Raw genomic sequence first — 23,381 nt, 5'->3', positions numbered from 1 at the left:
AACTTTTTCACGCAGAGGGTGGTACATGTATGGAATGAGCTGCTAGAGGTGGTGGTGGAGGCTCGTACAATTGCAACATTTAAGAGGCAGTTGGATGGGTATATGAATAGGAAGGGATTGGAGGGATATGGGCTGGGTGCTGGCAGGTGAGACTAGATTGGGTTGGATCAAAGGGTCTGTTTCCATGCTGTACATCTCTATGACTCTATAACTCAACCAGATGTCTCTTGTTTAATTTTCATCAACTCTCAAATACCACAACATACTTGTCCAAATACACTACCCAACATTTCTCAAACATAAAATGCTGTGGGTGGCTTGCGGGCAGCCTTTATTGCTTCAATCGTGTCTGTCACCTCCAGGAACCATCGAACAATTTCCCCTCCTTCAGGGCAACTCTTGCAAGCAACAGCCAAGACGGAAAATTTATTATGCACGCTTGGACTCTCACATAAGTAGAGCGCTGAAAGTTCAGTGCATCAAGTATACATTTCTGTCACCCAGTTCCTCAATAAGACCTTGGACTATCAGATATGGAACCAGAATGAGGTCATTCGACCAAATGACTTTGCTCCACCATTTGATAATGGCTGATATATTTCGCAATGCTATTCTCCTGCCTTCTCTCCACATCCTTCAATTCCCTCACTAATCAAGAAATTATGTCTTAAAGACACTCAATGACTTGGACTCCATAGTCTTCTGTGGAATGAATTCCAGAGACTCACCGACCTATGGCTGAAGAAACATCTCATCTCAGTTCTAAAGGGTCACCCATTCACTCTGAGGCTGTGCCCTTGGGGCCTAGTCTCTCTCACTAGTGGAAACATCTTTTCCATGCCCACTCCATCTAGGCCTCTCAGTATTCTGTTAGTTTTATTGTGATCGCCTTCATCCGAGTAAGACAATTTCCCATGGTTTACAACAAGAGAAACAGAAGAAAACAACTTTATTTTGACAAACAAGTGGGAACTCACCTTGAACATTCAAAACTCTCTCTACGTTCACTTCTGACAATCTCTTCTTACGAAGTTCTGATCGAATCCTAAACACTTGATCAGCATATGGTGTTACTACTCCAATGCTCCCTTCATCCAATTTCCCCCAGGCAACTGGCCATTTCCTTCTGAGTTCTTCAACACGTTCCACAATTTCAAAAACCTTTTTGAGGGACAAAGTATGATTTTAGTCACTGCATCTTTACATTAAAAGAACAGAACCTCTGCATTTGAAGATATTCAAAGTTTTGTTCATCACCCCAACAATAGTGAATAATGTGTAAAGTACATTCCATAACATAATATCTACTTAGCGACAGCAGCTAATTGCAAAACCTGCGCCCACACCTCCCCGCTTACCCCCATCCAAGGCCCCAAAGGAGCCTTCCACATCCATCAGAGATTTACCTCCACTTCCACTCACGTCATCTACTATATCCATTGGTCCTGATGTGGTCTCCTCTACACTGGGGAGACAGGACACCTTCTAGCGGAATGCTTTAGAGAACATCCCTGGGACACATGCACGAAACAACCCCACCACTCCATGGCCGAACACTTCAACTCCCCTTCCCACTCCACCAAGGACATGCAGGTCCTGGGCTTCCTCTTACCTCCCAATGCCTGGAGGAAGAACAACTCATATTCCGCTTCAGGATCCTCCAACCACGCGGGATCAATGTGGATTTCACCAGTTTCCTTATTTCCCCAACCCAAACTTATCCCAGATCCAACCTTCCAACTTAACACCGCCCTCTTGACATGCCCATCTTCCTTCCAACCTATATGCTCCACCCTCCTCTCCGACCTATCACCTTCACCCCCAATTTCATCTACCTATCGCATTCTCAGCTACCTTCCCTTCAGCCCCACCCTCCCCTCCCATTTAACTTTCAGCCCGTTGGGCCACCACCCCGTTCCTGAAGAGCTCATGTCCAAAACGTCGATTCTCCTGCTCCTCGAATGCTGCCTGACTGGTTGTGCTTTTCCAGCACCACACTCTTCGACTCTGATCTCCAGCATCTGCAGTTCTCACTTTCTCACAGCAGCTAACTGACAATTCTGTGCCAAACCAGTTTGGGATTCAATATAAATATAATGTTCAACTACAGTGTTGCACAATTGTTACAATTAACTGTTATAAAATACAACTGAATAGTGAAACACAAGGATCTTCCCTGATGCATAAAGCTACAGTGCCCCAAAAGAATTACTTTATAATCAACCATTCTCATCAAGCGTCATTTTATTTCGATAAAGGCTCAATAAAAACATATATTTGGAAACAAAATGCTCCAAATTCAATTTCACAAACTTAGACCTGACTTGATTTTTCAGTCACTGTCACCCCAAGATAAATCACTCCACATTGAGCAGAACAGATGTGGAACCAAAACCAAAACTGGTGAATTTAAATCGCAGCCATGAAATAGTTCCATTAAATACCCTAAGTCTACAAAGATATAAAACATGCACTATAAACAACAAAAACCAGAATCAAAATAATTTCAAGATCTCACTCAAGTGAACTATTTATATGGGAAGCAACATTTAATAAAAGCGCATAATGTCTAGAGATGCAAACATGTTGGAACATAAGTGGGAGCCTCAGGTAATTCCTATGAGGAGCGAAATCAATTATACAGTCTGAACTCAGATTTATTAAATCACAATGGCTCAGTGGTTAGCACTGCTGCCTCAGTGCCAGGGACCCAGATTCGATTCCAGTCTTGGGTAACTGTTCTAACTCCACATAGACATTCTCTCAGTGTCAGTGTGGGTTTCCTCCAGGTGCTCCAGTTTCTTCCCATAGTCCAAAGATGTGCGGTATAGGTGGCTAGCCCATGCTAAATTGCCCATAGCTTTCAGGGATGTGTAGGCTAGACGGGTTAGCCATGGGAAATGCAGGACTACAGGGATGGGTTGGGACTGGGTGGGGCCTGCTTCCACACTGGAGGGATTCTATTTCATTTCATTCTATTCCAATGCCAGGGATATCACCTGGGATTTTCTGATTTCCAGGTCTATCAAACCGAGCTAACATGGATTCTGCCATGCTTATTTGATTTTCAGACTTTTTAAAAAGAAATTGCACAGGTATTCACCGAAAGTTTAGTAAAAGATAAAATATTTTCCTGCCATGATTCATAATGAGACTGGGGGGTGTGTTTAATGGCTGAAATAAATCAGAAATGCAAAATGAAACAGCAACGTTCCCATGTAATTGTTCCTGCTTGACAGTCAATATGTCAGTTTGGTTTTGAGCAGGTCTGTGTCCTTACCAGGAAGCTGGCATGATTGACAGCTGACTTGTGACAAGCACATCTCCACAGATGGATATTTTTCTATTAACTTATTGATCAAATTGTTCAGACAATTTCATCAATTCTCTTTCCAGCAAAGTGAAACTTGGATGGATTGTCAAAGGAACTTTAGCACATGATCTAGGTGGAAATTGTAACGCAGCTCAGAGAGATTAAGGTAATTTAAAAAGAATGCCAAAAGTAAGTGTGATTCAGTGTGCTCACTCCTGCTGACTGTAAAAATCCAAGAGGATTCTTGCAATAGGAGCAAGTTTTGTGCACTGGCCAGCATTTCTCTTTGCCTAACACCTAATCAAACATAGCAACCATTCATGCTATTAAGGGTCATTGCTGAAACAATAGTCACTATAATTGTATAAAATATTCAGACTTCAAAGATGTAAGACATAAAATAACTGCAAGTGTTTTATTTATTTTCTCAATGCAATGCCAGAGGACATCACTGCACCCACATCAAAAGAAATCCAGAATTTTATTTTATTTGTAAGTATATGCATTATTAAACTTTAAAGTGTGCCTGTAGTGCATTTTCAATAAGTGATGACTATTTTTATAGTATTAAGTATTTCACATTGTTCCTCAGCACAGCCTAAAGGTTGAAGCACCATAATTTATTAAATTGTAGGATCAACATATTGTAAAAGAGAAGGTCCAACATTTTCACAAAGAGAAATCCAACATCTGATACTATTCAGTTAAACATGGTGTAATCATCAATTTTAAAAGGGCTGTATTACTGCCCTTCTCTGCTATCAAGCTACTAATTTCAGCCTTAGAACTAACAATGATTGCAATACAGGCAGAACACCACATAACGTTTTCTCTCAACTTGATAAAATAGTGACGACACAAGTATCACAATGAGGCCAAACAATCACTTCTAGTTTCAGCTATTCCATGTTGGATTGCTAAACTCATCAAATATTATTTTAGTGCAGCAAACAAATACCGAAGTTGACATGAAGTGATTATATTTAGACAATATGAGTTAGTGTATCATTTGACCATAGGTATTGATATTCCTAGCAGAAGTTCAGCTTTATGGTTTGATATAACGATAAGTAAATCAAAATAACAATGTTCACATTGTTGTTACTGACATTTGTTTTTGCTGCTATGTTTAGAAGACACTTTGAATTTACCATAAAACCTTTCTAAACATAAGAAATGGGAGGCTATTGATGTTTATAAAATCATGAGGTGCATAGGTCAGGTGAACGGCAAGGGTCTTTTTGCAAGGGTGGGGGAATTTAAAATTGGGGGCATAGTTTTAAGGTGAGAGGAGAAAGGTTTAAAAAGGACATGAGGTGCAACTTTTTTTTTTACACAGAGCCATTTGCTTATGGAATGAACTGCCAGAGAAAGTGATGGATGCAGGTACAGTTCTAACATTTAGGGGATATTTGGATAAGTACACCAATAGGAAAGGTTTGGAGGGATATGGGCCAAGTGCAGGTAGGTGGGATTAATTTAGATTTGTGCAGACTGGTTGGGCTAAAGGGTCTGTAAATGTGCCATGTGACCCCTTCATAAAAACGCTCTTTCATTTTTATTTCAACTCTTGCAAAATCTGGTTCTTACCTCCAAACTACAGGTAATGATATCTCAACCACCAGACTCAGTGAAGCCAAATTCATGTACGTCTGTGACTTAGAGTCACAGAGTTGTATAGGAGAGACCCAGAAAGCCTGAATTAATTTTGAACCTGCTGCACTATTTAATAGAATCATGACTAATCTGATTGTGGCCTAAATTCCACTCCCATCTGCCCCTCAAAAGTCTGGATTCCCTCTTCAATCAAAAATTCCATCCAAATCAGTCTTGAGTACAGACAATGGCCCAGCCTCCATTGCTCACCGGGGAGAGTGAATTCCAAACATTCTTTTACAAGCAGCTGAAAATGTGTTGCTGGAAAAGCGCAGCAGGTCAGGCAGCAAACAAGGAACAGGAGAATCGACGTTTCAGGCATAAGCCCTTCTTTTACAAGCAGCCAGTTTGTGCACAGCAAAACCCTACCAATAATAGTCAGATAATCTCCATAAACTCATGCCTCATAAAATCAAGGTGACTCCCTGAACCTGGGGAATCATAATAGCAATGAGTTCATTATTTCACAGAATCAGGGGAGAAAATAAGAGATTAAAAAATTATTGGACAGTGATTGAACTTCAAGCAGAAACATTACTGAATACGAAGAAACTCAATACGTTTAATTTCAATACCAAGGAAAGCTTCCAGAATTTTATACCAAAGGCCAAAACATCACTGAAGAAATATATGATTTGTTCCACACAAGTCTTCCTAAACTGATTCAGGGTGGAGATTCATTCAATGGATAACTTTGTTAATTCAAAATACTCTTACTGACATGTATATTGTGGTTACAGATAACACAATATTTAAGTGCAGCATTACAACAAAGCCTAAAATCATCACAGTCTGTGGTAAAAATAGACAATGGACAGATATGACCAGTAGGGATATTTTGTTACTTTACCTCTGAATTGTTATAGAAAGCAGTGCTGTTTTTCTCTTGCACATCCTCTCCTCGGGCTGTGAAGAATGTCAGTGGATAGAAATCTTTATGTGCTGGTTGCTTCCCACTAGCCATCAACTTACCCTCATAGAATAGTTCAGAAGTGTAGCTGAAATAAAATTAAATATGGTTGAATTTCACGAAGCAGAACTTCTAAAATACTAATGGGTCTTCATGATGTGTTGATTTAGCATGTAAATTTCAAATAGCAAAATCCAAACAAAAATTATCCATGCTGAATAAGTTTATTTTGAATCAAATTTAGCTTTCCATTTTACACCTTAATGATTCTGTATCAAAGATATAGAAAATATCTTCTTGCACTTCTGATTATTTACAACCTCTTCTCAGGAAAAGTAAATCAATTTACAACACACCCAATCTCATATTACAACTGTGACGCTAAATCAATACGCATCCTTTCCAACTCAAAGGCCTTATCCAAAGTGCAATTCTTAACACATTAACTTACAAGTGCTAAGAAAATTTTAGCCACATTTTGCTTTTATGAAGTAATAAATTTGAAAATGATTGGATTAGATTACTTACAATGTGGAAACAGGCCCTTCGGCCCAACAAGTCCATACCCAACCGCCGAAGCGCAACCCACCCAGACCTATTCCCCTACATTTACCCCTTCACCTAACACTACAGGCAACTTCCCATGGCAAAATCACCTAAACTGCAAACCTTTGGACTGTGGGAGTAAACCGGAGCACCCGGAGGAACCCCACGCAGACAAGGGGAGAATGTGCAAACTCCACACAGTCAGTTGCCTGAGGCAAGAATTGAACCTGGATCTCTGGCGCTGTGAGGCAGCAGTGCTAACCACTGTGCCACCGTGCCACATAACCTAAAAGTCCAAACATTTAAATTGGTCACTTCCCAGAGCAAACATATTGTCGTGCAAATCACATTCCTGGGGTCTAGCCGAAATGCAATTACCATTGTTTCCGCAAACATGGTTTAACTTTTGCATTATGCATAAGCATAGTTGGAGACACAGTGATAGCTCTCAATTGTCAGGTGCCCAGATGCTCAGCACAAAATACACCCAATGATTAATTCAAGTGAACAGTCTGTAATTATTTGCTATATGGTAAATGACACAAGGTAATTGATAGTGTTGGAATGGAGGCAGAGCAACAGTAAAATTAGATGTGGTGACTGCAAGGGTGGTTGAAGAGATAAATTTTGCAGAGGTTTAGGTGGTTATTGAGATGATAAATTGTGAGCAGATAGAACAGTGTCAACAATTTAGCTCAATCCTCACATTTATGTAATATAGGCATGAGGATTCAAAGAAGTTATTTTTAAATTACAGGTATGTCAGTTTTTTCAAGAATTTATATTTAGAAAAATATCAGAACAAAATTTTATCACTAATTATTGTTGCAAAAACTGCAACTATATTAGAATTACATGCTTAGGTTGGACTGTGATGAAAGATTTATTGCAAAATAAATATTTTGGTAATAACCAAATATTAATGTTGTGAAGTAATTTTTGTACTGTTTTTGTATTGCACTGTACTCCTTTGGTAAAAACAGACAATTGGACAGTCTCAACAAATATCGGGCATTTTAGAACAGTCACCATTCCCGTTTTAGAACCAGCAAAATATCTGTCCAGGTTGAGGAGTATTTGCCAGTCAGTAAGCAATCTTATTAAAAATCAAATGGCATCAATCACTGTGAGGAAGCCATATTAACAATGAAGGTGCAAACATAAAGACAATTGTGCAAATTAATTCAGTTCCCTCACTTGGGTATGGTAGCTCCAAGTCTCTTAGAGGAAACTCTCCCAACATCACCAGAACTAACTCAATTGAGTCATACACCAAGGAAATGCCATAAACTCGATAACCTACTTGATAATAGCTTCATGGGAACGATAGTTCTCACATAGTAGAATTCTGCATGGAAACTCTGCAGGATAGTGTTCATACAGACGATCTAGCAACGATACATGAAGATTTCTTTCCCGGGCAAATTCACTGTATACAAAGGGACTAAGCTGGAAAATGTAAAGCAGAATGTTAGCTATTTTTAAATATGTGCTTTGCTGAACATAAAGCTAGAAGGCAAGAATACTTTATTTCTGATTTTCTGCTTTTATGACCTTTCTCCTATATATCATTGGTATACTGGTTAAAACAGGAGGAGGTTATTGTGCCTGGAAATGTAAGCAAAAGAACAAAGCAAGGCAATGGTCAGTGTATCTCATGCAACATGATCAGAAAGAAATGGAATTCTCTGGCCCTTGGTCATTGTGATAATTGATTGGAGAACAATTAACTACTTTTGAAGAAAAAGGAGTTATGAACTAACTTGCAAAAAGTGCCATAATAACATTTAGAACAATAAACATTCAGAACAGATGTGTAAAACTTATTTCAATGTCTGCTTCTACTTTTGAAGTGTTATTTTTAACAAAAAAACTTCAAACAAGAATACAGAAGGATATACATTATGCTGATGCAAACAAATTAACAATGAACAGCAAAAGAAACACTTTCGAAACTGGTGCTACACATTTAACTCCTGTGAATTAAAAATATTTTTCACTGAAAATTCCAGACTACTCTGCATTTTATTAAGCCGTTGATCAAAAGGAGGCTTCAGGAGTCATTTTCCTATCTATATTTACTTCAAAAACTGGTGACTAGATACTACTACCTTGAATTATCAAGCAGGAAATAATTCATAAACATTAAATGCCATGCAAACTGACAAGTGATTCTAATTATAGCTGGGGAAAACTAGAAGCAATGCAGTAAATACTACCAGCTTTTGGTGCAATTTTCTTTCAAAAGCTGTCTGAGTCATGGTGGTAAGAGCTGTAACTTCAGTGATAGCCTGGAATACATTGTGATTCTGTGACCAGTGAAAACACATCATTTATTCAATTGCTACTGCAACCTCCAGTCAGGCAACCAACAGACCATGTGAGATGAGTGGGTGATCACGAGTATCTCCAAAGCTAATGTCAAGTGGTTAAGTAGCCGCAATTAAGAAAAAGGGAAAACTAATTGCATCTATTCCCAACAATTTTGCCACTATTCTGCAACTCTTCAGTACCAACCCATTAGAAGTTCAAGTACAAATGATAGAGACTGAATGTGAAGCCAGGTGATCTAGCATTACATCAGCCAAAATGCTTTGGAACACACAAGGTATAAATTACATCCAGTGATTATGGTTCCATAAATTACTCTTGAAAAATACAAAACAATGTAAAGTTGACGAAAATGTACACAGAAATGAATTTGAGGATCAGAACTGAGAAAATTCTTTCAGATGCTCAAGTTCAAAAACAGAAATTTCATGAAGGGACAGAAAATACAGATGAAAGTCTCAAGCATTTTAGAAGTGCAATCATAAATTTTTCAAAATTCTTTCTGCTCTACTTAATGGTGAAGTCTTTTACAATGCTACAATGGCAAATATATGACTACAAATAAATTTTTCAGTAGTTCAGTTCTCTTAAAATTTCCTTAAAGCAAGTTTGCCATTTACAAATAAGAAATTGTGACAGTAAACACTAATTCATGATCTGACATGTGCAATAAATGGAGGCAATGCCAATCCATAAATAGATTTACCAATATGTTAATATTCCATCACAGCATCCACTTAAAATGCTCATTATAAAATCATAGCCTTTTGGAGAAGCTGAATTTTGTGCGACAGTTTTGTTGATGGGGCAGTTGAAAAGAAACCCCAGTTGGATACAAAAGTGGTATATAAAAAGTTGCACAATGCTGTTATATCGCTATTATATATGTGTTGAAGGAGGCCTTGCAACCATTAAGTATAAATAAAGGGGGAAAAAAAAGCAAGGCAATAACAGTCCATTCGATCCCATTCTTCCCAAAAATCAACTTTCTTTCCACCTCCTCCCAAACAAGCTTAGCTTTTGCACCTGATCAGAAAAGTGGAGAAATAAATTAATATCCAGGTTACCCAGTTACAGAACAACATTGGTAAAAGCAGAGAGCAGAGTACTTCCCTAGCTTTCTTCACAACTGGAAGAAGAATTAGAAATACGTTCTGGGTGCATGAGGAGGATGTCTTAAAAGGGAAAACATAGTTCATGTGACAGCACATGCCTAACCCATCCTACTTTCCAAATCTCCTCCACTCAGAAAAACATTCAAAGTCCTCTGTCCTACATCAGGTTTGTAAGCCAGAAATCCCTGTTAAACTGACAGATGGTCAGGAAGTAAAGTTAGCAAAAATTCCATTCATCAATTTTACAAAGGCGACTTTCTTGGACTTAAATGACATGCACATTTGAGAGCGTCCCAAATAAGTCTTTGTTAAAAAACTCCTGGCAGCCTTGCATTTCTGGAAATAAATTCAAATCAATTATCTACAGTTGCCAACTCCAACCTTCACATAATGGTTGCGTTGCATCTGCTCAAAACCTGTAGATGAAGTCCATTTAAAAGAGCTTTTTATCTATTAAACTTTAGTTTAAAGGGCAGTGGTGCACAATTATTGCAGGAATATTATCCGGCAACAGGAACCAGTTTTTCAGTGCTTTTCTTTCTTTTATAAACAGTTACTGTCATGTTACGTAAAAGGGCCTGATTGCAGAGCCAAGCTGGATGCACACTATATTCCCCTCACAATGTTAGAGAAAATGAGGTCACCAAAATTTGCTTTAAGAAAACCAAATTGTGAATTTAAAAAGAAAATTAAACAGACTGTCATTCAGCCAAGATCCGGACAACGCACAACTGAACTTAATGAGTTCAATTGTTGTTTCTTAAAAAAAAGACTATGGGATCATGGTGGAAGGCAGCAGTGAAATTCAGTATCAGTATTGCAATTATATTATAAGAGTAAGCCATTCAGAGCATATTAGACCTGGATATGAACTAAGCATTTTTGGCTTTTAAGAAAACACTTACTACAAACAAAACATAAGCCATTACATTCTTTGCTACGATATTAATTATTATGATTTAAAAAACCTACAAAATCAGGATGACCCCAAACAGCATCTTGTAAAGTTTAAGGGCAATTAAATTGCAAGAAAAGGATAAATAAATATGACCTTGTGGCATCTTCTGGTGCCACAGAAACGCAAGAAATACAAAAGCCAGGAGATTTGCAATAATGAGAAGAAGCAGTTTCATAATTCATATCCTAATATAGTTGTAAATGAAGTTTAAACTTGGTCACCTGCATGTGATCACCGGCTAAGACAATCCTTGTGTGTCTACTTGCTAGTGCTAAAGGCATGATGGTCTCACACTCCATTGCTTGAGCAGCTTCATCCAACAGAATATGAGTGAATAAACCTGCTGGTAAACAAACATTGTGCCAAGTGTTACTGAATGCTACCTTAAAATATGGAAATAAACATTTAACTAAAATGTAAATGACACTGCTCTAATTTCATTATACATCATCTCAGGTCAAGTGGACAATCTGCTTTTAAGCTCCATCAATTTTATTCTCAAGCTGTGTACTGGGAAATTCATTAAGCAGTACCCGCGATGAATCTTGGGCAAGCATTAAGCTTGCAGCCGCCATGGCAAATCTGAAATCAGAAACGTACAAGCAGAAGTCTATAGCCCCTCCCACTCTTTTCAATAGCACATTAATGCTTCAAATCCATTTAGAATAACATGAACTTATTTTCCTCACTGGTTAAGTTTTAATGCACTCAAACATTCCACCCTGCCCAAACGTCATGAAAAAAGCTTCCTATTTATTCAGTAGATTGTGAAAAAACATCTAAGGATAAATTGGTTTGTTTTTTGCAAGCATTTCTGAACAGTAGCTACTGAAGCCCCTCCATCAAAATAGATGCCATTGCAAACAAATGTAAAGAATAGAGCACATAAATAGCTCAGGTTTCATGCTCTTAAACATCCCATTTCATGCAATTATTGAGAAATGTATCAAACAGAATCACAGAATGACCGTACAGGTGGAGGCTAATCAGCCCATTATTTCTGTGTGGACTCTCAGCAAGGGTTGTCACTCCTCTGTCTTTTCCTGTAGCACTGCACATTTGCACTTTTCAGATGCTTATCAAATGATCATTTTGAAAGCCACTGCTGAATCTGCATTCACCACTCACAGGCAGTGAGCTTCCAAGACTAATGGGTTTTGTTTACATTAGGAGAGTTAACACTGACCAAGACAGACAACTGTGCATCGACATTTCAGCTAGAGATTACTGGAATTAAAAAATGTTTGGGGAATACCCACAGTTTTATTAAGTTTTTAAAAAATTTAAGCTTGGGGCAATTCTGCAGATGTCTCGAACGAATATAGCTGTGTAAAGCAGAACTCCTGAGAAAGGAGGAGGATACTTAAAGTAGATTACCTTATACCAAGGAGTTTAGTAATAGCTCCAGACCAAGGAAGTTTGGATAAACCTCCAAAAAGGTCATTTGAAGCTGAAAATATTTAAGATTGGGCGTATGAAAGCTCCAGGAAGTGTCTATCAGCTTTTCCAAACTGGGAGTGGAAGTGACAGTGAAATGAGATGTTCGAGAAAGCAGTTTTTCAATAGTGTGAGTACTGTACATGAGGGGTTTTGGGGCACCCAGAGGTGTTTTGTGGATCTCTAAAGGTGTATTTTTGAGATTAATGGAATTTATTTCAATGCAAGGGGTCTGATAGGTAAAGCAGATGAACTCAAGGTATGTACAAGAACATGAGACTGGGTCATCATAGTTATTACAGAAACAATTAAATCTCAATATTGAGTGTTCAACTCCATGTCATCCTCAGAAAATGAAACAACTAGTTCCTACACACACTTAATATTTGCAACATTCAGGGTTCAGGTAATAGTGCTAGACAACGATCATCTCTGTCAAAATAAATAATTTAACACTCTTCCTTGGCGCTTAATTGCATTACCATCATCATTAATGAAACCCTCATCATAAACATCTGGAAGTTGGCACTGGCAAATTCATCTGGTCTAGTCAAATAAATACCACGGTTACAAGGGTCCCAACTTCCCAAACCTTTCAATCATCTACAATGCATAAGGAAATAACGTGTGGAATAATTTTTGCTGAGATAAATGGAGCTCCAGAGGAATACTCAAGAAGCTGAACATCATCTTTTACAACAACTCAATGACTGACACCCCACCCAGTTGCCATGTACAGTAGCTGCAGAGTGCACCATCCAAAAACTGCACTATATAACTTATTAAGGGCTTTCTGGCAGTGCCTTCTAAATTGCAATCTTCACTATCCAAATAGCAAGGGCAACAATCAAATGAGAACATCACTTAACTTTGCCAAATCCTATACCATCTTGTTTGGAAATATATCACCACTCCTTCGCAGTCTCTGGGTCAAATTCTGGACCTCCCTTTCAAACAACAGTACACCACATGAACTGCAAGCATTCAAAGTTGCAACTCATCGTTATAATGAAAATGAGGCCTTGTCAGAGATTCTCATATCTCATGACAGATTCAAAAGGCAAGGCACCAGTCCAACTAAACCACAATAGATTTTAATTATAATCTACTCTGCCCTTTGCACATATAGCGACAATGGATGCGCAACGTGTACACATGGTATAACAAATAGGTGCCTGAGAAGTCTATTGTATTGACCTGAAAAGTGCACTCAATTGTATTGACCTGAAAAAAATCAAAACTAAAATAAGGTAATTTTCTTTTGTCATCCACATTTTGCATCGTGGGGATTCAACAAAAGTGGATAAAATGCAGGATGAATACTGCAAAAGTCAGGAGATTGCACCAGTTGTAAAGGCACTGTGTGAGGGTAATTAATTTGTTAATTACCCACAAACTGACTGCACAGTTAACATTCTTTTAGCCAATAGAAAATAACCAACTCTTCCACAACTTTTTTCAAATTGAGAGAAATCGTTTGGAGTAGCAGCTCAGCAAGCAGTGCTCTGGATGCCTGTTTAGAACTTTTCTAGTTGGCTCTCCAAGAGATCAGAATGACTTCTCACCTGCACTGCGTTCTCTAAGTCCCCTGTGGAGATTAATAGTAGCAATATACAACTATTCTAAAAATAAGGTATATCTACACATTATTTACATTTTGAGAAAGGAAAATAAACCCACGCATTCTATAGTTCCAAAACAATACATATAAAAAGTTAGCATTTACTCAAGGAAATTAAGGTGCCCCTTGGCAAACGATACAGCCCATTCCCTTGTCACTGATTAAGTGTTAAGAACAGTTTATTGCCTTGTCACGTCTTCAATCTTTCTCAAAAAATGAGTGAACAATGAGGGTTTTAAGCATGAATGCAATTCAGAACCAAGATTTTAAAAAAACTGAAGCTAAGATACAGGAAGCATTTGTTTTGATCCAATTTTGACTTCCTTCACCTGAATCGCAAACAACTACGTTTTAGATCAGTGCTCTAGACACTGGTCATTCCACAACACTTTAGACAAGTAGCCATCCTTCATAAGTTAATCCACAAAATAACATGTTATAAAACAGTGCAGACTCCTTATGTCCAAACTGACCTTTTGAATGTGCACACTTTCCAACAGAAATCACTGGAGTGTATTCAGGAATAAAAAATATGAAGTGGTATTTACTGACCTAGATTTTGAATGCTCAAGATAAACGTAACATCTTTGCTGCCACATTTAGTTAATCTAATGAATTTAGGTTCAGACTAACTCGGTGCAGACTACAAAACAAACCTATGGTATTTTGATCAGAAATAAAAACAATTTTGTTAAAATTGTGATAATCACAGTTTTTTTCAGGCTATTTAGACCCGCTATGAAACAAAGGTTCTTTGCAGGAAGACAGGTTAAATGAAGTCAGGTCAGTACAAAGACATCTTTAAGAATCAAAGGAAGAATTCTTCCTCCTGTTAAGAGATGTACAAAGCCCAGAATTGCACACTTGGCCTCTCATGTCTGTCATTCTGGAGTTTTTCAGCATGCTTTTGTGGGTTCATATATTCTGACAGCAATAACTTCAATATTAAGTTCTCTGCTTGGCAGCACTTTGCTCTTAAGAATCTCCCAGTCATGTGGTAGCACCCTGACCTGATGCCTGTTGACATTGGAGGTGATGTGGTAATGTTGAAGCAGCTGTGCCAACTGGTCCAGTTGTGTGGCTTGGTTCTTGCCCTCTGTATGGTCCAGAGGCTTGGGAGGATTCAGGCTTTCTTCAATTCTCTGCTTACCTATTTTCAACTGTTGTGGGATTCCAGTATCAATTCATTTGCAGAAAAAATTATTTTTGACTCTGCTCTGCTGAGCTGATTGCTTTTTAGCTTTCCCAACTTTTTCAATAATGATGGGGATCCTTGTGAGTCAGTTTGCTGATAATTGCCACCATGCATTAAGACCCTGATTGAGATTTTCATGTGTTCAACAGAAGAGAGCTGGAAACTTTTATAAATTAATCAGTATTTGTTGGCTATTTACACTATTTAGAAGGCGAACTGTAGCAGGATCTTATCAGAAGCTTTCTCAGTTTTCAGCTATCCGTGATCTGACATTATGGATGATGCACTACAACATTTTGCATAATTGTAACTAGTATTACTAATATTACATGTGGAAACCAGGTAGATGTTTTGGCAGGCAATGTTAACAAGGCTGGGTCAGCAGTTTTTCAACGGTATCATTTACACTGAGGCAGCTAGATTGTCAACGCAAGATTGCAGCTTTCAAACCCTTGTGATGTCTTTTCACACATGTTTAAACTAGATCCCTCAATCCCCTGTGCCATTGAGGAACATGTTCTTGGCAGTCCGAGCTGCAATTCTAATCAATACCTACCTGCATTCAGCATCATCAAACTGAGCAGAGCTTGAAAATGAAAGTACTCTCCAACATGGAATCGCCACAGCTCAGTGCCACTACACTTTCTTTGTGCTGACTTGTGAAATATGATTCATTTAATGAGTTTCCACCGAACTGTGTAAAGGACCTATCAGTATATTCATACCTGGCCTGCAATGTTATATTGCAACTTCATCAGCAATGAGCTCATCTGCATTACAGAATTTTGCTATTCAATGCCTCAACTGAAGCAGTGAGTAAAGACTAGTCTGATGAGAAAGAATTAGCCACAGAAGACAGGGCTGCTGGTTAACACAGCTGCAGACAGCAGCTTCCAAACTCATGACCACTTCCATCTAGAAGGAAAAGGGCAACAGATATATGGGAATACCACCATGTGCAGATTTTCCTTCAAGCCACTCACCATCCTGACTTGAAAATATATCAGTTTCTTCACTGTCACTGGGTCAAAATCCTGGAAGTATTGTGGGTCAACTACAGCACAGAGTACAGTATTCAAGAAAGCAGCTCATACGACCTTCTCAAGGGCAACTAAGGATAGACAGTAAATCCTGGCCAGTCAGCAAGGCCTATGTCCCATGAATGAATAAAAGGAACAAGATAGTTTTAATGAATATACTTGTAGGGAGTTAAGTAGGTTTTAATAACAGAAGGCATTTCTAAATCAATTAAAATGGTCTAAGATTTTTAAAAGAAATTAGAAATGAAGAGTTCAAGATTTCTAATGCTTTTACCCACCAGTTGAAATACTGTCAGCAGTGCATCAATTGTTGAGACAATTACTAGTTTATTTCAGATTTATAATTCTGATCAAACTCCTAGTTGCTTTGCAAGCACTTCAAAGGCAATCAAGCATTTGAGCCTCATGCTAATGTACATTCCAGATAAGAAATAAGGGCAGTATCTAAAACAAGATGCAGAGATAACGAGTAGCAAACTGCACAGATCTAAGACAACCAGTCACAACACTGGTAATGATTTCAGAGTGATCTAACTTTAGTTTATTTCCATACTGGAAATGTTTACAGTGTTTAGCTGTCAGTGAAGGCATTACTTTGGTTCTGAAGGGACATAAAGCTGGAGTTTGTTACATAACATAATGCTGCAGCACAAACAGAGACAAGATCAACTTTTTAATTCTGTACAGTTTTTGCACACCACTGCCATCAAAATTATTTTCTCATTAATGTGGTAACTCAGTTCCTAATGCAATCAGATGTGCTAATTTCTAAAATAAATAGCATATCTTCAGAATTACTGCCAACTGATTAAAAATTTGATTAAAAAGTCATTAATTTTATTCCCATTAATTTTGTATTCTTCAAGGTCCATTCAGCAGCTTTCATTTCAGAGAACAAGGATCTTATTTTAGTTAACTGCTGTCCTTCACTCTGGTCACATCACAAAAATTGTATGCTTCGCCTTTCTAATCATCCCTTGCAGAATATGATTTTTAACAGATAATTATGGAAACATCATAGTTGTAAATGGCTTTCATTTAAAATAACATCTGGTTGCTATTAATAATAGAATGAGAATATCATAGATAGGGCACCTCAGTTCCTAATAGGTTTTAAGTCCCTGACTTTATAATTTCTAAAACAGAAGCAGACTACCTTATAATGTAGACTTCTATACACTGAATAAAAGCACCTTCTACTTACTTTAAAGCACAAATTGCTACAGAGGGAGAAGAATTACCATTGTGGTTTTCTGGAGCCAGTAGCACAACAATCTTCCACCCTAACTATAGATGAAAAATTTATGTTGACAAGTATTTTCCATCTGCTAAACCTTAGCCTATTGCCATGCTTTTGTCAAAGTTTCCCATCAACAGTGCAAATTGAGAAGAGGCCTGAATGAATATCTTGAAGAAAGGTTCTTACTTGAATTGATGTGAAGACATGGAAATCCATTAAATCAGCAATAAACTGATTACTCCTGTGACAGTTGTGCAGGACTGCCATTGACAACAAAAAAGAACCTTATTCTTGGAGGTTCAGACTGACATTAAAAGGCAAATCAAAAGCTCAACATTGGCCTGGATTTACCAGGTTCATCAGCATTCACTTAGAAACTATCAGAGGAAGATTAATCCAGATGCCTCTTGGCAGCCTAATGGATGATATTCATATCTGTCCACTCAGTTCCCTCTCTTGAAAGTGATAAGAAAGGGTATTTAAATATTACTCGCTCAGAAAACTAAATTAAATACCCTTTCCTACACCCACTTATGCCCGAAACGTCGATTCTCCTGTTCCTTGGATGCTGCCTGACCTGCTGTGCTTTTCCAGCAACACATTTTCAGCACTTCAATTAGAGTAAGTTATTGGTTATTGGTTTAAATGTCATTTTGTGGAAAGCATATTTAAATTGTCACTTGGAGAGTACCAAGAAACTGAGACATCAGAGGTGTCATCATTCAAACAGAACATCAAACTGAGAAGCCAACTGCCTGCTCAGGTTAAAAATAAAGATCATATGATAGTCATGAAAGAAGAATAGCAAATTCTGTTGGTATTCTGACCAAATTCCTTTCTGCAGCAGCTATCAAGCATACATAAATAGTCATTAATGTTCATGGGATGTTACTGTGGGTACAACAGTTGCCATATGAACCTACATAACAATGATTTCAAACTAAATGATTAGATGTTCCTAAATGATTCCTTTAGAAACATCTCCAAGAAATGTCATAAAGTGTTATAATAATGCAAGTTTTCCTTTTGCTGTATAAAGAGAATATTATAATTTGAGAAGACAGTCAGGAAAACCTAACAAGATTTTTTTTTTGCTTTCATTTCATTGAAGAGACACTCAGATCTGGAAGATACACATGCATACAAAGAACTGGCAATGCAGAGCCTTAGGCAATAGGTTCAAAAGTAAAATTTGTGACAAGTTATAATCAGTGCTTCAAACAGCAGCTCAACAAATGTAGTCTAGAGAGATTTTGAGTCGCTGTGAACATATGGGTACATGGAGTGTAGTGATCTTGTTGAATCAAACTTGTCCCTTTTTTCATTCATGGGACCTAGGCATTGCTGGCTTGGCCAATATTTATTGAGCATCTCTGGTTGCCCTTGAGAAGGCGGTGATGAACTGCTTTCTTATAATATTGCAAGCCATTTTCTGCAGGTAACCCCACAATGGTGTCAGGGGAGGTCCAGGATTGTGGCCTAGTAACACTGAAGGAGCAATGATACAGGATGCTGAGTAGTTAGAAGAGAAACTTGAAGTTAGTGGTGATCCCATGCGTTTGTCCCCCATGTCCTTCCATGGGTTTGGAAGGTGCTGTCTGCCTTGGTGAATGGCTGGATGATAATGCAAAATGAATTCTTCTAAGCAATTAACCAGTTAATTTACAGAAAACAGACTTCAACACACATTGCCTTTTGAAACAAAAACATCTCTTAAGACTTGCATTTTACTTAGTTTTGCCTTAAGTGATGAAAGGGGAAAGATTTAAAAAGGACCTAAGGGACAACTTTTTCACAGAGAGGGTAGTGCATGTATGGAATGAGCTGCCAGAGAAAGTTGGGGAGGCTGATACAATTACAATATTTAAAAGGATGGGGATATGAATAGGAAGGGCTTAGAGGAATATGGGTCAAATGCTGGCAAATGGGACTAGATTAGGTTAGGATATCTGGTTGGCATGGACAGAAGGGTCTCTTTCTGTGCTGTTTATTTTTATGACTAATTTCCAGAACCAGATTACTACAACATGGAAGGAAGCCATTCTACCCATCATGTTGATGTGAATTCTTTCAAACAGCAATATCGCAAGTCCCACTTTCTGGTTCGCTCCTTAGATCATGATAAATTTAATTCCCTCCCTCACGACACTGCAGATCAACCTACAACAGATAGAATTAAGTGGTTCAAGAAGGCAGCTCACCACTACCTTTACAAGGACAACTGGGGACAGGCAATAAATGCTGGCCCAAACAACAACACCCACACCTCACAAATGAAAATACAATTCCTTCAACTACTTATCCAACTATCTTTGCAAAGTTACCATGCATCCCAGAAATTTAAGTTCTCTGATGAGTGATCCTTCTGCCATTAGAAACAGATTACATACTGTTTCAAACCCTTCATAAATTTTAACACCCCTAAAAAAAACCAGCTTAACTCTCTCTTCCAAGGATAACCACTCCAGAATCTCCGGTCTCCTCATGTAACTGAAATTTCTGTGCAGAAAAAACAATTGTTTCAAAAGGAAATGTCGAAGTTTAATTACAAACTGAACTTCAAATCTCAGGGAACCATAGGAGATGAGTGGACATGAATTTATCTTTTAGCTATTCATTTTGTGGGATGTGGGCATTGCTGGCTGGCCAGCATTTATTGCCCGTCCTAAGATGCCCTTGAGAAATTAGTGATGGAAATGTGTTGCTGGAAAAGTGCAGCAGGTCAGGCAGCATCTAGGGAACAGGAGAATCAACGTTTCGGGCATTAGCCCTTCTTCAGGTTCCTAGATGCTGCCTGACCTGCTGCGCTTTTCCAGCAACACATTTCCATCTCTGATCTCCAGCATCTGCAGACCTCACTTTCTCCTTGAGAAATTAGTGCTGAGCTGCTTTCTTGAATACTCCATACTTCCCTGATGAGAAATAATGCCCTCATATGAATTATTATTTTAAAATTTGTAAAGACTCCCAGATGCAGCACATTTTTAAGTCTAGTTCTACTTAAGTATGTCAAAAAATGCCCGAGTAAATGAAGGAGAGTTCAAAACTAGAGGCATAATTTTAAAGTGAGAGGGAAAAGATTTAAAAGGGGCCAGAGGGGCAACGTTTTCACACAGAAAGTGGTTCATAGGTGAAATGAACTGCCAGAGGAAGCAGTAGTTGCAGGTATCGTCACAACATTTAAAAGGCATAACGTATTTAAAGGCATTTAAAAGAATAGAAAAGGATTAGAGGGATATGGGCCAAACACAGGCAAAAAGAACTAGTTTAGTTTGGTAAACTTGACTGATATAGACAAGTTGAACCGAAGGGTTTCCCTGCTGTATGACTCTATAACTGAAGGTGCTTCTATCCCAAAACTAATTAAAAACTTATTAAAAGCCATGCTAGATGCTAGCATGCAAAATTGACTAAAGGCGTGTGAACGAACCTCTGTTTATGATTTAAAATTATTATTGAAGTCAATTACCATTTCCTTTATTTGACAGTCCATCTACTTTTCCTGGGACAACCTTGAAACTGGGCAACTGGTCAGGTATGTATTAATGAGACACCTACATTTTCCCAGATGATCAATGGCTCTGTTATCTCACTTGTCTGGAAGTACATCCTTATTTCACATCACCAAATTACGCCAGAGATCTCAGATTCAAATCCCACATCAGTACTGAAAAGTGGTCCTTGCTTTCTATCATCAGAGTCTGAAGATCACATAGTTTGTGGATTTTGTGTCTTTCATTTAAAATCTTTAATTTTTGTGACAACTCTGGGAATAGCCAGGCTTGATTTTCCAGTCTGCTACTCCAAATGAGTTATAAGAACAGAAGAATCAGCCAGCTAAGAGAAAACAATAGGCACAAGTGGGAGGCAAGATGTAATGGGTTGTGTTACAGTGATCAGTGCATGGGCTTCAACTTTTAACAATTTTGATAAATGACTTGGATTAAAGAACTAAAGATACAGTTGCAAAAATTGCTGATGACATTATGATGTGCAGAAAATTAAGTTGTGGGAAAGACATAAGGAAGCTACAAAGGTATATAGCTTTGATAAACAAGTGGGTTAGATATGGAAAATATTAACTGCCCTTTGGCAAGAAGAGTAATAAAGCATTTTATCCAAATGGTAAGAGTCTACAGAGTTTAGAGAGGTAGAGAAATTAGGTGTCCTAATATATGAATTGCAAAAAGCTGTTAGGTAGATACAGGAAGTAATTAGAAAAGTTACTTTGTACTAACAATTATTTTGAACACAAAGGTAGAGAGTTTATGCTTCAGCTACAGAAGACATTGGTGAGATCACACTAGAATACTGTGCACATTATAAGTGTCTTTCTTTAAGGATATAAAATAAATTAATTACAAGTAGTTTAGAGAAGTCTCACCTGGGTTGTTTTATGGGGATGGGTTGAATCCATTGGGGGTTTGAAAGAGCAAGAAGTATTTGAATGAGACATATAAAGTCTTGACAAGGTGCAGTGTGCCTGTAGAGAGGATGTTACCTCATGTAGGATAATCTAAAACGAAGGGTCACTATTTAAAAATAAGCGATTTTCCATTTCAAAAAGAGTTAAAGAAAGATCATTTTCTCTACATGGGCTGTGAGTCTTTGAACGTAAGAACATAGGAACAAGGTGCAGGAGTAGGCCATCCACCCCTTTGAGCCTGCTCTGCCATTCAAGAAGATCATGGCTGATCTTTTTGTGCCCTCAGCTCCCACTTCCCTGCCCTTTCACCAGAACCCTTAATTTCCTTTATTGTTTGAAAAAGTATCTATCTTGGCTTTAAAAACAATTTCCTGAAATAACGTCAACCACTTCATTGGGCTCTAGTGCCAGTACATCCTTTCTCAAGTAAGGAGACAAAACTACACACTGTACTCCAGGTGTGGCCTCACCAGCATCCTAAGCAGCTGCAACATTAGATCTCTCCTTTTAAACTCATTCCCTTTAGCAATGAAGGACAAAATTCCATTTGCCTTCCTAATTATCTGAAGAATTCCTGAAGAAGGGCTTATGCCCGAAACGTCGATTCTCCTGTTCCCTGGATGCTGCCTGACCTGCTGCACTTTTCCAGCAACACATTTTCAGTTCCTAATTATCTGTTGTACCCGCAGTCCAACCTACTGTGATTCATGCAAAAGGACTTCCAGGTCCTTCTGCATACCAGCATGCTGCAACTTTTTACCATTCAAGTAACAGTCCTATTTACTGTTCCATTTATTAACATTGTATGCCACCTGTCAGACCTTTGCCCACTCAAAGTATCTATGTTCCTCTGCAAAGTTTCACAAGCTCTTCCTCCAAAGGTGGTAGAGGGAAAGTCTTTAAAGCAGAGTTGGATAAATACTTGATAAGCAAGAGGGTGGAAGTTATTGGACTTGTGCAGGATGTTAAGTCATCAGATCAGCATGATCTTACTGAATAACAAAGCATGCTCAAGGTCTACTAATGCTCCTAGTTTGTATGTTCATGCCCAAGTATTAATTTCTTCCATCAACTCTTAAAATAGAAATTTGAGCTCAAAGTTGAGAAACACAGTCCATTGCAGTCAGTTGTCAGGCTGAGTGTATGACGTGATTTCAGCTCCAATCAATTTGATGCAATCCAGTGAAAAGAACTCCAAGTTATTGACTCTAACATGTTAGTAAATGCGGCCAGTTAAATAATATGTGCAAACGGACACAGCTGAGGCACAGTCCAAAACATCCCTCATGAAATCCCATAGTACATAATCTGCACAAATCGAAGGGACTCAAGTCCAAATAGATTGGGTAATCCAGAAGTCTGGCAAAAACACATCTGAAATGCAATAATGCAGAATTTGAACACACATAGAACATGCTCTGCCGAAAGCTGTGAACTTGGTGCCTTTTGTTTTGCTGTGATATTGATCATCAATTTGGATACTTTCTGAATAAAATAGGTTACATTGCAGAGATACAGCTTCTTAGAATCCCTACAGTGTGGAAACAGGCCCTTCGGTCTATTGAGTCCACACTAACCCTCCAAAGATCATCT

The 23,381-nt window shown here is 38.2% G+C and overlaps 1 protein-coding gene across 6 annotated transcripts in view; it reads right to left on the bottom strand.

Annotated features, from left to right (window-relative positions):
• helz (helicase with zinc finger) overlaps positions 1-23,381 on the bottom strand; it is a 273,673-nt gene that overhangs the window by 124,046 nt on the left and 126,246 nt on the right. For 4 of the 6 annotated variants that reach the window (XM_043715064.1, XM_043715069.1, XM_043715067.1 and 1 more), the window contains 4 exons: positions 11,051-11,172; positions 7,729-7,874; positions 5,820-5,967; positions 978-1,161 (listed from right to left, as the gene is read on the bottom strand). In XM_043715064.1, coding sequence (XP_043570999.1) covers positions 978-1,161; positions 5,820-5,967; positions 7,729-7,874; positions 11,051-11,172 — 600 coding nt within the window. The remainder of the gene's footprint in view (positions 1-977; positions 1,162-5,819; positions 5,968-7,728; positions 7,875-11,050; positions 11,173-23,381) is intronic. The other 2 variants (XM_043715066.1, XM_043715068.1) reach the window with 1 other exon arrangement.

The sequence above is a fragment of the Chiloscyllium plagiosum genome, chromosome 24 (genome assembly GCF_004010195.1).
Source record: "Chiloscyllium plagiosum isolate BGI_BamShark_2017 chromosome 24, ASM401019v2, whole genome shotgun sequence".
NCBI classification, from domain to species: Eukaryota; Metazoa; Chordata; class Chondrichthyes; order Orectolobiformes; family Hemiscylliidae; genus Chiloscyllium; species Chiloscyllium plagiosum.
The sequence above is the reverse complement of the archived record's forward strand: the minus strand, read 5'-3'. Positions and strand labels throughout refer to the sequence as shown.